General features: G+C 38.3%; 1 protein-coding gene across 12 annotated transcripts; it reads right to left on the bottom strand.

Moving 5' to 3' along the window:
• Positions 1–255: 255 nt before the first annotated feature.
• Positions 256–16,181, bottom strand: Bap170 (Brahma associated protein 170kD). 12 transcript variants are annotated; one of them, XM_081982338.1, is made up of 20 exons: positions 15,417–16,181; positions 14,315–14,408; positions 13,030–13,124; positions 11,673–11,824; positions 10,120–10,338; positions 9,514–10,073; positions 8,871–9,456; positions 8,091–8,310; positions 7,547–7,645; positions 7,115–7,484; positions 5,932–6,162; positions 3,837–4,914; positions 3,585–3,779; positions 3,311–3,528; positions 3,054–3,241; positions 1,777–1,942; positions 1,558–1,719; positions 1,337–1,399; positions 750–841; positions 256–697 (listed from the first exon to the last, which is right to left on the bottom strand). In XM_081982338.1, exons 1-20 carry the CDS (start codon positions 15,506–15,508, stop codon positions 583–585), a joined length of 4,995 nt encoding a protein of 1,664 aa, XP_081838464.1. In that variant the 5' UTR covers positions 15,509–16,181; the 3' UTR covers positions 256–582. The 12 variants fall into 12 exon arrangements, with proteins under 12 accessions (XP_081838464.1, XP_081838460.1, XP_081838467.1 ...); XM_081982334.1 differs by having other exon boundaries at positions 8,871–10,073; XM_081982341.1 differs by having other exon boundaries at positions 6,001–6,162; positions 8,871–10,073.
• Between the last annotated feature and the right edge of the window lie 184 nt (positions 16,182–16,365).

The following is a 16,365-nucleotide window of genomic DNA, read 5'->3' as shown; positions in this document are numbered from 1 at the left end:
TAGTACATATTTCATAGTTTGGAAAAAAAAAGATACAAAAAACGTACAAGTTGGTTCTGACAAATTTTTTATTTGAACGGTTAGTCCTGAATTACAATTTGTCCTCACAAAATAGAATTTTAAACTAACTGAATATTTTGTGAAGTCAATTTTATGTTATAGTCAGCAAGTTCGACTGGACTAGTGTTTTAATCAATTGCGGGATATCGATGATGCTGTTTTCAAGTAGCACTTTCAGAATAATACTGATCAATAATAAGTTAAAAACTGTTTTCTTTATCACAAGTAAAATGAAAAAAATACATAAAATATTTACAATGCTACGATTACACCTGCGAAAATAATTGCACAGAATTATAAAAACAATTTAGTGTTTATTTTTACGATTAAAGTCCAAACAATTTCGCACAATTCAAAAGCCTTTCAATTTTACCTTAGTAAATTATATAAAAATAACAACAGGCTTTTAAACCTACTACCCTAACATTTGTACATTTCATTAAATAATTTACACATTTTTGCCTTAATTAATTACTATACACGATTAACATTCACGCCCCATTTTCACTTATGACCACCAGGTCACCTATGAGTCGTTCCATCATTTATGTCGTACAGTATTTGTGCTATTGTTCTCGAAGATTCTACGTTGCTCAGTGCGATATTTGCTAAGTGGGATTCGTACGATTTTAAGTACCTAAAGAAATTCAAACTGCAAATGTTGATTATACCAATAATGGTTAGTATACCTTTTACAATTGCTACTATAAATAACCAAATTTCGAAGGATTAACGATGCAGTTAGACGAATGCTTTTTGTCACAGGTCCTTCATTGTCATCCTGAAATACATTTGATACAATACAATAGACAAGGTGTAGGAATTAACTAAAAAAACTCACAAAAACTGACAGATTAGTATTTTGCTATCTAATTGAAATGCGAACGTGCTGAATTTGATACATGATTGATTTTACATCCAGTGAGCAAACTTTTACAGTTATTGTGAGTTATACATAAATTTTCTCCTTGGTTACTGTCAACCTACTGGTAAGTCAACAAGTGGAGTATTGGAGTAAATCACAGCACTGTTTGTAGTTATGCTTGACCCACTCTGCTGGGATTTACAAAAATGCCGCACATGTGGACATTAAACTGACGAGTACGTCAGTCAGAACTGTTAAAAGTTTGCTCTATGGAACTTTTAATACTGCTTATTCAGACGTTATACAAAATTCCAATTTATACAAGAAAATGAAGCTGCTTGGCAAAACACAAAGGCAAAAAAATAAAATGGCACATCAAAAATAAGAAAAGTAAATCGAATAGGCCCTCACCTGATCTGAAGGCGGCAGCTGAACTTTAATTGTTGTAGTACCGCCCTGCTTAGCCGTTTTGATCTATGCATAAATTAAAAAATGCTTGACTTTCTTTTTTTGCTAAAAATATTAGAGTAACCGCGAATTCTTTGTTTCAAATTTGGTTATGTTTTAGTCCAAAGTCAGCTTTGAGTATCGTGGGTACTTTCAAAATTTGTGGTAACAACCTTAGCACTCACCTGTAATTCTTTAGGGTTAACAAATTCGAGCGCGTGTCTCTTGATCGCGTGAAGAGCAGCATCGGGAGCGTATCCCGGATGCGACGTTGGAGTAACGGGAGCCGGCTCTACGTTCTGTCCTTGTGAGATCTTTTTCCGTCTTACCAAGCTGTGTTTCATGGCCTGCAAGCATCGTGTTTTATTGCAAAGTTACGCCAGCTAACAAAAATCTAAATTCACCTCAATATTGCAGTGCTTATCATGTAGATGCGTCATCAGAGAAAACCTTTTCCGCTTCAGGGAATCACAACGGTCCCACTGACAGATCACCTCTTCATCATCTTGAGGACAATGCGCCTCGCAAGCGTGCATATACACTTGATTGGGAGACTTAAATTTGGTATCCCTGTAATTAGCAGTAATAATAATAATAATAAGTCTTTATTTCGAATTGTGATTAGGATAGAGTACAATGTACATTATCAACTAATACAAAGGAAATAGCGTCATGATAAACTACTATGTAGTACTTAAAGATACTTATATACATTTTCTGCGATTTTTTTTAAATACAGATTTCAGAGAATAAGCAATATTTATTTAATAAAATAATCCTCTATAGTGTAGGGTTCTAATGCAATTTTTTACTTCTTTTTTGAAACTTTTGTCCGTCAATGTTCTCAGCCTGTCTGGTAGGTTGTTAAATAGGCGAATACACATATATTTTGCATTCTTCTCAGTGAGTGTTAATCTATGTTTTGGACAGTTTACATCTTTTTGTTTTGTGTTGTATGTATGATTGACTTTGATGTTAAATAGGTTTTGGTTCTTTTTAAGAAAGATGAGACACTCATATATATAAATTGCATAAACTGTCATTATTTTATTTTTTTTAAAGATCATTTTGAACATTAATCTAATTGCCCTTTTTTGAATTACAAATACATTCTGTATTGAAGTATTTCTACCCCAAAACATAATTGCATACTTCATAATCGATTCAAAGTTGGCAAAGTAGTTTAAGGGCCGCCAGGTTCAAATACCCGAAGACAATTCGAATTCCATAGCAAATTGAGTTTAACCTGCCTAGCAGAACATTTATGTGATCAGACCAATCTAGAAATTCATCAATCACTCCCAAAAATTTTGTGTTCTTGGCTAGTAATTGGCTCCTGTCAGTGAGAAGGGTATTTCATTGGGTTTCTCAAATGTACCTTGTTTTGTTGAAAAAATAATCACACTTGTTTTTTCCATATTTAAAGCTAATTTATTTTTTTTAAACCACTCAGAGGTCCTAATAAACAGATCTTTTCCAGACTGAATTAAAGTGCTGATTTCCTCTTGACCTACAAGTAAATTTGTGTCATCTGCAAAGTTGACGATTTTTTCATTTTTTTTTGCTATAGAATTCAGATCGTTCATGTAAATTACAAAGAGTAGTGGCCCCAGAATACTGCCCTGGGCTATTCCAGTACTTGTCAGGCCTTTATTGGTTCGAAATAGAGATAAATACTTACACAACACAGTCGCCCCATTCACATACAAACGGGGTGGTGAGGTCACGGATAATCTTAATTTTGGGTGGAGCCTCTTCTTGTTTCAAACCGTTACTTAACGTTGAGGATGTAGAAGCTGTACTTAGAGCGGGCGATGGTGTCGGCGTCGGTCTCAACGCTTTTGTTTGTTGAACATTATTATTAGAAACCTGCAACGTAGTAAGTTATTAATTAGAGAATTCCTGCTACCCAGAGAAGCATCAAAATCAACTACTTACACTAGACGATTGAGCTACCGGCCTAGGAACTTGAGTAACGACCACTTGCTGACCCTGAGGGGTTACCACAACTTTCTGATGATGTGAAGCACCACCTGTCGTCTGTTGTTGCAATATAATAATTGTTTTCGATCCGACGTTTTGTCCTTGTTGGGTGAGCAACACCGTTTGCGGTTGTCCGTGCACCACTGCGGTCTGCGGCTGTGCTACCACATAACCTGCAAAACAAAAACGATCGATTCCAAACTGTCTTTTAACAAACCCTTTTTCTTACAACAACCTTGAGACGGATTTGTTTGTATTACATATTGTCCGCTCTGCGTGCCTTGGACTAGCTGGACCTGACCTTGAAGTCCTTGCGATAGAAGCAACTGTCCCGCATTAGTTGGCTGAATCAACACTGATTGTCTTTGTTGCATTCCGGCGTTTACTATTACAGTTTGGCCTGAAGCGGTTTTGATTTGAGTTCCTGCAATAATACGTTTTTTTGTATACAATCAAATATCAAACAACTTTAAATTCTCACCTGAGGAAAAAACAACTTGTTGGTTAGAGCCATGAATTTGAGGTTGTGAAACGATAATTTGTCGAGACTGCGACAAAACCACTTGCTGATTATTATCGACAATAAGTTGAGGCTGAATTCCAGCACCAGTTTCTACAACGGGGGCACTTTGACTCGACTGCGTCGTGTCCTGCATCAACTGGTCCTCGTCTTCGTCTTCCAGAATATCGGCGGCAAAATCGGCGAACAATTTGGCGGCAGCTGTTGAAACGGTGGAAGAACGTTCTTCGCCGTTAGGACTAGAAGAATCGGGCGCTTGCAGATCATTACTGGCTGTACCATTCACGTTGGCGATTAGATGGGGTTTTTTAACGTCGACCTCGTCCAAGTCTTCGGAGGCGCGTCGCTTGATTCCTTTGGTATCTAAAGTTTCCTGTTTGATTTCCACGTCTTCCAGTTTTATTTCTTCGACTTTGATGTCGTTCTCTCGAATTAAAGCCTTCTCTATATGGTTCTCCAACAAATCGGACCTCTCGGAGCTCAGTTTCAGATCTTTGTTCAAACTCCCGTTCAACAAGGTCGGACTCTTGTCGAATTTCTTCTCCAGCAAATCGGCCAACCTTAACGGTTTGTCAATACTGATTTCGCTACCAGGATTTTTTACAGAGTCTTTGGAATCGCTGCTTTCGTTCAATGTTTCTTCCACTATCGGCATACCGTTCAATAAACCTTCAAAACTCGTTAACGAATTATCATTTTCCTCTGTCGATGATACGATCCCCACAGCGGCAAGGCCCGATGTCGACGACAAAGAGTCACTATCTTCATTCACTACAGGAGGAGTTTTCGATTTGGTGTTGTTGCTTAGAGGCGCCAACGGAGGAGGTGGCGGCTGTGGCGGTTCTTTTTTGCCCTTAATCGTGCTTCCGAATTGAGTGGTTGAGGATACGGAAGGGTCTCCCACCTCGCTGTCGCTGAATAATTGCCTCACTCCGTTGATTCTGTGCATTTTTAAAGCTTCTAGTCTACTTTGGTTTTTAGGTGGCGGGTTGTTATCGACGTTTTGTTGAGACAGTAACCTTTGTTGTCGTGCGACGACCTAAAAAATAGTTTTGTAAGTATATGGGATATCTAAATGGGAAGTGCAATAGTACAACAAAATTTGTATTTTAGTTCAGATAGTTATTATCAGTAGTTTAAGTTGAGAACCATTGAATTTGAAAAAAAATTATTAGTTTGAATATTTCAATACAAATCTTCAATGTCAGCAAAATTAAAAAAGAATTTTGCGTTATTTTATTCTGTACATTGTGTTAATCTTTTGTCTACTCCTCACGATAACTTGCATTTTGCAGTCCTCTAATTTTGATGCAAACTTTATACAAAAACAAATTGACAGTCGTCTTAACGTGTGTTTGTTTCACTTACTACAAAAATAAACATGCATCCGTTAATTTTGTTTTGCTCTACTATTGCACAACCTTCTAGAAAACATGATGTTCTTGTCTTAAATATTAACTGTAACATTTTTAATTGAGAGTTAATGACCTCTAAAGAAATAAGATCCGTTTCTTGTTAAAAACAATCAAAATGGTATAACAGAATTGAAATCAACGGGGATACAACGACTTGAAGTGGATCCTTTTTCTAATACCTCCTAAATTTACAGACACACGATACGTTGAAAACAACATCAAAATTTTAGTAATACGTAGGTTAAAGCGTTTTTCATGCGTTTTATTTCACACACTTCAGAACTTACTTGTTAAAGTACATCAAAGACATTAATATAATTTACGTCCAACGGTTTGATTGGTTCTGTATACAGTGTTGCTTTCATAAGTATCTATTATGTTACAAATAACTTCAAACGTTAATAGGCTGGCTTACTATTATTTTACGTGAACTCTAATAAATTGGTTGGTGGTAAGGTAAATATGAAATTGGCATTAATTGGGAGGTTTGGAATATGCTGTTTTTCTTTTTACATGAATTTACAGGATAAAGCTTGTACTTGAACACTCCTCATACTAGTAACCAATTCCAAAAATACCAGAAAGATAAGTTTAAATCGCAATTGCAAAAAAAGTGTAATATGCTGGAGTTAGTGTGTTACCTGGGCTACATTTTGGCAGTCTGTTGTGGCAACCCTCATGCTCACAGTTGGCAAGCATGCATCGTTTACCTTAGTGGCCAAAAGGCTTTTAATTAGCGAACTGCTATTACTCTGGCCTGTTTGTACAATCTGGGTATCTTGAATTTCCGGCTTGATCGACGATGCAGTCGTAGCTGACCCCGACGACCCGCTACTGAGCAGGACATGGCTCAGGTGCGGGTGAGCCATCGCCTTTTTAGGTAAGGGAGACTAAGTTAATAACGGATTCTCGATATTTTGGCTTTCAATTTCGGTTTCATGCCAGCGAACGAGTTTTGTCGTTGGAGTTATACTTTAACAGTTAAACATGTGATAGTTAAGACCCTCATTGATTTTTTTTCCCAAACCCCTACAGTTACACAAAGGTTCCTTTTAATACTTTTAGACACCTAAATTATAACTCCAAGACAAAGTAGAACACCAATTTAACGAGAGAAAGTTAGTACCAACTAACTACAGTCACTTTAGATAAAAAATAATACCAAAGTAAACATAAATTAAATGGAAAATTGCAGTATACTGGATGAGTTTTTTTTAAAAATCACTTAAAACAAAAAAACTCACCCACCAAATAAGCTGTATTTAATAAATTCACCCTGAACGTTTTGAGTATGGGAGATAACGCAAAAAAACACACCAGCTCACACAAAAAAAACTCAAAAACACCTACCTACTATGACTAAAACGTAAATATAAGAAAAAACGCATATCTCAAACTACTTTAAAAGGATCGTTTAGGTTAGGATAGAAAAAGGCTCCACTGTTATCCGATAGTCCAGGTATTCCCGCCAGAATCACGATTAGACAAATTTTAATGGTGGCAACTACAAGCAGAACTGACGTTTTTTTTTTTTAGAAACTCTGAAAAAAATACGAACGACAGATGGCTCAAAAAGAATTTCTTATAATGGTATCTTTTTTCTTAGAGAGTTTATTTCCAAAATTGAAATGTAATTTTCGAAAGAACATTGTACTGAAAATTGTTGTCTTTATGTAGAGTTAAACTTTAAAAACTCAACTTGAAACACGAGTAAAAGAGCCATCCGGAAAAAATTAAACAAACCAAAACACGGCAAAGATATAAAGTAACCGCGTTCCGTCACCGAAAAAAGAGAAAAATTGCTTTACAAAGAGAACCATTTACCTGACATTTAGAATCACCCGGAGCGACCTGCGTCTCCCGTGGCTTTGGTGGAGCGCTCAGCTGAGCTTTAAGGATGGGAGAAGCGGGAGAGGGCGACGACGCGTTCGATGCCGTCTCCGGTTCCGCCTCGACAGCTAGCGGAGAGGCGGCGCCCGTTTTGACAACAACCAATTTGGATTTACGCCTAGGTACCACCGCTTTAGGTGGCGGCGCCGGAGACGGATTGAACGCTGGCTGGGGCGGAGACAATGGAGGGGGGACGTTCAGTTTAAGTGGTTGCGCGCGCACCTTGATTCCCTCGTAGAATTGAGGATCTCCCGGATTAGCCGGCTTCATCGGGTTCGGTCCCACCGTCCCGCCAAATACTGACCTAAAAATGGAAACCCCTCGTATTATATGTCATTAACAATTTTTTGCAGCTTGTAACCTCACCTAACGCATCTGGGAAAATGTAGAGGCGAGATTACTCCTCGTCGCCCGATTTGGGAACAGGAATTGATGTAATGCTTGTACAGCTCTTGGTGATCCACTCTAAAAGTTTTTGACTTCCGTTATATAGTCTACTAGTGCCATAAAGGAATTGAAAGTATGTCCGATTATTACAACTGTAGTTGCACGTCATAACACAGATTATTCTATTGCCAACCGAACTTACCGGACATCGGATCTTAAAACACTCAGGGTGTCACCCTAAATATAGCAGAAGAGTCATTAAAACAGTAAAAACCTCTCAGATCTCTCTGCAAATAAAATTCTGACAAAACAAACACAGTTCTCACATTGATGTCACATTTGAAAGTTAAAAATCATATTTTTCTTGTGGATTGACAAAGCAGCCCACTTTCACTTTGATGACGTGCAACTAAAGTTATAATAATCAGACTATAGTTGTGCAATATGTATCAGTTATGACTGCACCTCAAACTTCATTTGTTATGTAGTTAGTATATGGCTAATAAGAAAAATCATAACTTACTTGTTCACAGCACTGCTCGGTTCGTATGTGGCCCTCAGCCACGCTAAGGCAAATTGTTCATTTTCCTGAATGGCTTGCTGGTGGGCGTGCTGCTGTTGAATCAGCTGTTGAGGCGTGAGAGGCTGCGAGACGGGCGGAGCGGCCACAGTGGGCGTGGTTGTTGTGACGGTTGGCATTGCTGTTGTCATCGGTTTAGCTGGCGTTAGAAGTACGGTAGTTTCTAAAAAAATCAATAATTAGATTTTAGAAAAAAATAACTAAAACACTTAAGCTTGATTTATAACAAAATTTAATTGTAGTAAAAATGGAAGGTATAAATGATGAATTTATGGAGGCTATTACATGACATAATAGGTATGTTCGCAGAGAGAATCTCCAGCTAGTAATCAGAGAAATAGATACATTCATTAGCCACAAGTCAGAAAACGTCATAGTCACGTGAGCATACAACCAATGAAACTTGACATTTACTGTTTATGAGTTGGAAACCAGTTAGGGATTCCCTCTGTGAACAAACTTATAGACTGATAAGTGCCACACATAAATAGTAAATATTAAATAAAAAGTTGTAGCTTGTAGCGGCAATTCCTTTACTGTAGGCCGGAACCCAAAACAAAAAAGATAATGAAATCACGTGCAAGCTATCATTTTTGTGATAATATTCATCTGTCAATGGTGTAATTTTAGTATTAGCCTTAAGAAATTTTGGATTTTAAGTAAATTGAATTATTACTAATACTAAAATTAAATTTTGTTTTATAAACCAGGCTTAACAATTACCCGTTTTAGAAGTAGGAACAACCACCGGTGTAGCGAGTATCCGTTGAGGAGCAATCGTTACACTTCTCAAAGGGGTACTGGCAACGCTGGGCACCACTTTCACTGGCGTCACGCTAGGGGCAGGTGGTGAATTGGACATTGAACTAATAATACCAGCTACCGTATTCGACACAACCACATTGGTTGTTGACGTTTTATCCGACTGAGGAGACGCTGGAGGAATGGGAGTGGACTGTGACTGGGCCTGAGTTTGACTTCCGGACGGTATCGTCTCGACCAGTTTCATTCCAATGCACGCTTTGGGTCCGTAACTTTTCCCTTCCACAGTGACCAAAGACACCAGAGTGTCAATAACCCCATGGTTGCTTGCGATAAAGTTACACGCCCGCTCCCCCAACGAGGATAACGAGTACAAACATTCCAAAGTATAAATTAGTAGCATAACGTCGTGTATTGTAAGGAAGGAACATACTTTTTTATATATGGCTGATTCTAAAGATCGAATAAGCATATCTTCGTTCTTATCGTTTTGGCTTAGTTTATTTAATACTTCTACTGATGAGAGGCAGGCTGCACGATCGTCACTCTGTAAGTTTTTACTAATTATTTTCAACAAAGATGACGCGATTAGGTCTGTTTGTACGTCTTTCAGTTCTAGTTCGGCCGCTATGTTTCCCAACATATCCATACCTAAATTTTTCAAAGCGTTCCATTGCGAACAACAACACAATAATAGAAATCGAACAAACGACGAATTATTTGTTAACACGGAGACATTGTCTTCGATAAAACACAGGTTCCGCAGAATAGTAGCTATTTGTAACACTCGCTGACCGATATAATCCTGGGTACCCAAAGTTCGTCTCAGACAAAACAGTTCCCGATCCGAAGGATCGGACTTAAATTTGAAATACTTTGGCGGCTTTAAGCTATCTTCAATCACTTCACACTCACTATCGATATCACACGTTTGCTCGTTACTTCCGGTCGATTTATCCAGCTCGGCATATTTCAGAAAATCGTCCTTGATTAAACTATCACAGGATTTGTCTTCCTCTCTCAGAGTGTAAAAGTTAGTTTCGTTTGTGAGATCCAAAAATTCACTAGATTCGAGAACGTCATTCCAAAAGTTGTGAATGGGCTTTTTTCTTACTTCGCTATAAATATGTACGAACAGTTGCCGCAGAGAGCCTGAAACAAAACCTTAATGCCCATCTAGTCAGTAAACAGTCCAACAGGAAAAACTCACTGTGATTGAAGATTCCCGCGTGAGCTAGCAGATACATGACAATTCTAGGATGTTTCTCCAATTTCAAATTGTTCCGATTATCGTTGGAAAGTAAGGTGCAAACGTTTATGGCGAAATCCTGTTCGTTAGGCAGCGGCGATATCAATGAAAGAGCCAGCCTATCGTAGTCGGATGGTTTATATACGTTCAAGTCTAGATGATGTTGTTCACGTTTCTCATCTGGGAAAAAATGTGTGTTTTATTAACAATCTAAATTAAAGTCAGTTAATTTAAATAATAATATGAAAAAAATGTTTGAGACTGTCTTCTCAATAAACCTGAGAATGGTACCAATTTTGTTAGGGTTTAATGCAAAGGACAATTTTTTCTGGTGACCAGTATCTTTTCGTTGTAAAAACTATGACAAAACTCTCAAGTCAATCTATCGCATCAAAAAATAATCGTTGTGCATATCATTTCAAAAAATCAATAGTGTGATGTTGACGGTTACGGCAACGTCGCAAATCTGAGGTGTAAACAGCGGCGGCCGGAGGGTTGTTAGTTGCCACGGACGGTAGCGGCAGCGCGTTAACCCACAGACGATTATTGATTTGTCCTTTCTGGTTTTGGTGGGGTCGGTCGGGGATTGGAAGCTGCCTGCCTGCCACTCCGACGCACATTGCCACAATCCACAATACCAAAAATGAAATCGACACCGACAGCAAGACCGCTGCTCATTATCAGCGCTTCCACGTCAGTTAACAAAATTAATTAGGATGTCTTAAAAGTCAAGACCCTTTTTTGAAAAAGTATTATTAGTGATTTTGTTTGTTAAATAACAGAAAATACCTGCTAAATTGTGGTATAGAGTTTACAGCAAATACTCAGCAAAATATGAAACTACAGAAATTTCAAAATTATATACAGGTGTGGTAAATCCAAAAGCGACCATAGGAAAACCGTGTAACGGACAGAGAAACGTAGGTAATTGCATGCGCGGGAGGAAGACAGAAAACAAAAAAAATATCAAGTAGGCCATATTTTTAGCGCGCTGTTGCCAGTATTTAATACCCTCGACAAACTTACTTACGGCGTTTGGCAACAGCGCGCTCAAAATATGGCCTACTTGATATATTTTTCGTTTTCTGTCTTTCCCCCGCGCAGGCATTTACCTACGTTTCTCTGTCCGTTACACGGTTTTCCTATTGTCGCTTTTGGATTTACCACACCTGTATAGGAAATCAATGATAAAAAGAAAACCAACCAACCTAAGGAGGCACTGAGAAATATCAGATGCAAAACAGCAACATCCAGTATAACCACATGTTTTATGGCAGGCATCTTTCAAGATATTTAGCACTGATAAAAAATCAAAACTCCGTCTACTATAAAGGTTTAAAAAATATGTAACTGCGATATAGTGCTTCCCCTGGGAACGAATAAAGCTATTTGACAAACTTCTTCACGTTTTAAGGCTCAACAGCGTTTATAGGGATCAAGCAAGATAATTGCCCATTCAGGTACGCCAGTAATAATACCGATTATTTTTAATAAAACTATAATAATTTACATACCTGTTACATTATGTTGGGAATAAAGATAGGCGTGCGGTACCGCGTGTAATACTCGTGCGGACCAGCGCTTGTGTCTGCTCTCTTCGTCGTCATCACTGCCTCTGTCCCCATCTTCCCCTAAATAATGTACCTTCTCCCATCGATCTAAATATCTAAAAATAACGAAAATAGAACTATTATGTATTTAACACATGTAACATGTTTACATATGTGCAGCATTTGCGTAATTTCAATTTGTGGCAAGCTGAAGTTTTTTGGTCAATCACAAACTATGGTCTTTGTTGGGATGTATGCAACTGCTGCACATGCAAACTTTGTTTTGGGCATTACTTGTCAAGTTCCAGATAACTTTTCTATTGACAAGCAAAACACTCGTTTTGCTGATAAGAAGTTGTATTTGTATTTATATTAAGCATTATCAATGGAATAATTATTATGCAACTGAGTCTTAAATCTGGTTGGAGTGAATATCAATATTAATTAAACCATACAACAAACCAAGAAACTTTGAAATGTGAGATTATGGGTTTAGCACGTCCTCATTGGTATCGATGTTCTTTATGTGCATAAATATAAGAAATTTAAAGATCTAGTGTCAAATGTTCATCAGAGCGTATAGAAAGTCAGACTGGGTAGATCGTGTTTTGTTTTGATACAAGCTATACCAAACATACTGGCGGACCTCAATCAGTGGCGGTACGCGAGACACGACGACAGTGTTCGGCGATTTAACCGGCTACTTACTACTTATCGGTGTGACACTGACCTAGTCTAAGTCAGAACGGGAAAGCCCGCGAAAGCATCGTAAAAGGGAGCGGGGGGGAAAATAGGCGCCAGTCGACCACGTGATTTTGTTTTTAGTTGTTGCCGGCGAGCAGGAGGGTGTTCTTTGGTTCGACGTTCAAAGCTCCTCTCTAGTCACCAGTCTCTCACTCTCTCTGCCTCTCCATACTTACTGACTGACTAACTGTGCAGTGTTGGGCTGGCCGGGGTGCCATGCGGACTGGTCCAAATCTCGATAAGTATAGATCGACCCAAACGCCACGGTTTGTAGAAGCACGTGTCGCCAACAATAAGTTGCTATATTGGTTTGCAAATCAACAGGTGCAGGTAATGAATATTTAGTTAATTTAGTAGATGATAACGCCAGAGGATAACACATTCTTACTATGTGAATTGCATTGTTATTCCAGTGCTTTTTTCCCAATTATAATTGTTTGTTGTTGGTTTTGAAAAACTCTATTTCACCACTTCAAGTGTTACTTAGTAGTCATCAGCCAACCAAACCATATAGAGCAGGGAAACTAGATGCACAAGACCAAAAATACATAAACAAGTACAATTTAAAACCACTCACCTCAAATAAATTTGTTTCAGAGCAACAGAACCATTCACACAGATTGGCAATTGGAAGTGAGGCCAGAAGTCGTTCCATGAATTTTTTGCATTAACCTGAAAATTAAATTTCAGTTCAATACACTCCTACAATCAGACGTTCAGGCACAACAAAATGCAGCAAGCTGAAACAAATGAAATTAATACAAATGTTTGTCATATTTAAAAATGCTACAGTGAACAGTTACAAATTTTAGTATTGTTGAATATAACAAATCTATAATAATTGGACTGGTCTAATAATTATTAGGTCTATTATAAACAACAGAAAGACAACGTCGCCCTTGAGCGATTGCAACCGTCGCTGGCAACGTCGCAAATGAGACCACTTACAGGGGAACAATTTTCAGATCAGTCAAGTTCATCGACCGTTGGAAAACTCGTTCTCTGAATGTGTTGAACTACACAGGACGACGATAACCCAACGTATATAAACGAGGTCCGCCTCTGTAAGCTGCCAGCCGGTATTAATATACAAAGCGTTGATTTACACTGTTTGACTGGGAAAGACAAAAATGTGAAAGATTGGACGTGTTACGCGCAGTCAGGAAAATATGTATTGAGACTCAAGGCAACTATGTAACATTGAAAATGTTTTCACTAATCGCATTAAGAAGAATTGTGGGGAATTTGAAATCTCTCTAAATAAGTCATTCTGACTAGAAATACTCCCTGGAGTATCAATCAAAAACGTGTTCTGGATCCCAAGGAATTAATTGGTTTCTAATCATTTGAGAAACTGTGAATACCACCTTAAGAATTTTATTACTAGAATAGGGAAAGGTGGACAACTTGGCGACTGATAACGTGATGGGAATCGCGGAAACCGAACGGCAAGTAGTAAGAAGAGGACAAACAAAACAGCCAGACCCTGACCTAGACCAAAAGGCGGCACGCGCCGGGCTATTGATGCAGAGGATGGACTAACTTAACTACCTTCACCACACCACAATGTGTCGGCAGCCACTGCCGTCGCCGCATCTCCGTCACAGAGGTTTTAGTTGCCCTTAGTTTAGCTAATTACTCTCAGGTCCCATTAATTCTTTACACAACAGAAACTCTGTGCTAATTATCAAAGTAGAAAATTATGTAATATCTCAGTTTCTGCCTGCATATTGTTTGCTACATGTTCTTGAAAATGGGAAAAGATTCAAGTAATGTAATTTGATAGATTTTTCGTTCAGACAAAATTTAATTAAGTAGGTGTTGAGGTAACTTTACAACCAACATTTGAAATAGAATCTTACCTTGATCCATCCACCTTCTGAAGTCACCAAAGTGTAAAGCAGATAGAGGTCGATCTCTTTTCCTCCAAGAGTAGGACATCTTTTAAATGGAGTACTGTAATCAAAAATAATAAGTTTTAGACAATAAAAAATGAAAATCCAGGATTTACAAATAAGGGTAGATTCTACAGTAATATTCAGAAACCTACAGGGTAAAAAAACTTAATTAAAAATAGGCAACATTAGATTCAGTTTTAAGAAAAATTATTGGACTAAGACTACAGGGTATGAAAATTTCAAAATAATATTTTTGGTGATAAGAATAGAGAAAAATTGGCTAATCAATGGTCTAGACAAAGATGGGGATAAGTTTCTAACTGACATTGACTTGACTGTTCATCACATTGACACATGTTGATTACAAATTTATGTTCATCTTTGTCTAGGGCATTGATTTACAACATGTCTCTCTTCTTATTATGACATTCCTACAAATCAATTTTGACATGTATGGGAGGCAATTGTTTTCAGGCTTCATGGAGGCAGCACAGTAATTTAATTTGGCAAAACTATAATTTTCATTGTCAAATTAGGTCACTGCTTACTCCATGAAGCATAAAAATGAATGCAGCCATAGATTTTCTTCTCCTTGAATGTCAAAATGACATCTTTACCATTTTAGCTTCATACTGTTTTGGTGGTTTAAATTTGACTGAAGTCTAGACTGTGACATTCACTGTGATCCTTCCTATCTAAAGTTGTACAGTCTAATGTTATGCCATCAAAGTGATATTAATTTTATGTTCCATTTTTTATAGAATACTAAAATGAAAGCAGGAAGAATACAATCTGTACTGTCCAGTTTTTTACACCACTATTATGGATGGTTTCAGTAAAACTTCATTTAAACTACACACTAGCTTAGTGTCATAATTTTTAGGGTTTGAAAATATGCAATGCACCAAAATAAAAGCATTCACATAATAAAAAATGATTAAGAATATGAGGGTGCGCTAGAAAGCAATAGGTTTCTTTATCCCCACCACCACTGTCAAAATGTTGCTCCCATAGGAAATTATTCTTTGCTAAGGATACTGACGAGTTGGTAAACCAGCGTACTTACCCCCTGACATCGTGAAAGATGCGTAAGTCCCTCAAAAAACTATCCCTTTCCTTGGAGTACGTGGCCTCGTCCTTTCCGAGGATTTCGGCCATGACGATGGGGAGTTTGGCGCGGTATATCAATCGCCGGAAAATCGCATATCGGGGAAGTTCATCGGTCCGCGACTTGTTTGAGAGACGAGAAAAAGGTGTCCCGAAATGTTTTCAATAGTTCACCTCCCACATTTGGGGATGCTCGAGCTCTCGGCAGTCTTTCAATTGCAAGCAGTCGACGACTCCCTGCGCTAACTATCGCGACGACGTTGCACTCACTCGGTGCGCAGCCAGACACATCGCGAGCGCTGCACTAGACGCCTCACCGTTATCGGCCTACCCAAAAAAACACAAATTCTCCGGCAAATCCAGCGTTTATCGTCCAATTCGCACCGCACTTTTAACAAAATTTACTCTTTTGGGCACATTTATCAACCCATGATGATTATGCCTGGTCCGCTGGATCTTTACAACATGGCTGCCGGTCTCCGTTATAAAGAACACACGAACAGTCCTCCGTACTATTTACGATTTTCACTTTCGTTACGAGTCCTTGACACCTAGAAAATGATGGAAAATTTCGCGAACACTCTGTACAGCACACCCCACAAGAACACCGATTTTAAAGCTGAGTTTCACTGGCCGATAGGCCCGATTAAAAATACACAAACATTTGACAAGACAAACTTGGAAGTTCAAACGGAACTTTGACTATCGAATCGAGCACGAGCATGAGTAGGAATGAGAATTGCGGTTGCGCCATCTACACGCATGTCACGTGAAACGATCTACTGAAATTTTCAAACTGCATTCCAATGTTTTCACTAACTCATTCATTGTTTAGAGTTCCTTGGTTAAATTCAGCGAGTTACGTTATTATCATTGTCGCGATTATGTTTTATAACCGTCTAAAAGTT

The sequence above is a fragment of the Ips typographus genome, linkage group LG6 (assembly GCF_016097725.1).
Source record: "Ips typographus isolate SLU linkage group LG6, UJ_Ityp_2.0, whole genome shotgun sequence".
Classification (NCBI taxonomy): domain Eukaryota; kingdom Metazoa; phylum Arthropoda; class Insecta; order Coleoptera; family Curculionidae; genus Ips; species Ips typographus.
The sequence above is the reverse complement of the archived record's forward strand: the minus strand, read 5'-3'. Positions and strand labels throughout refer to the sequence as shown.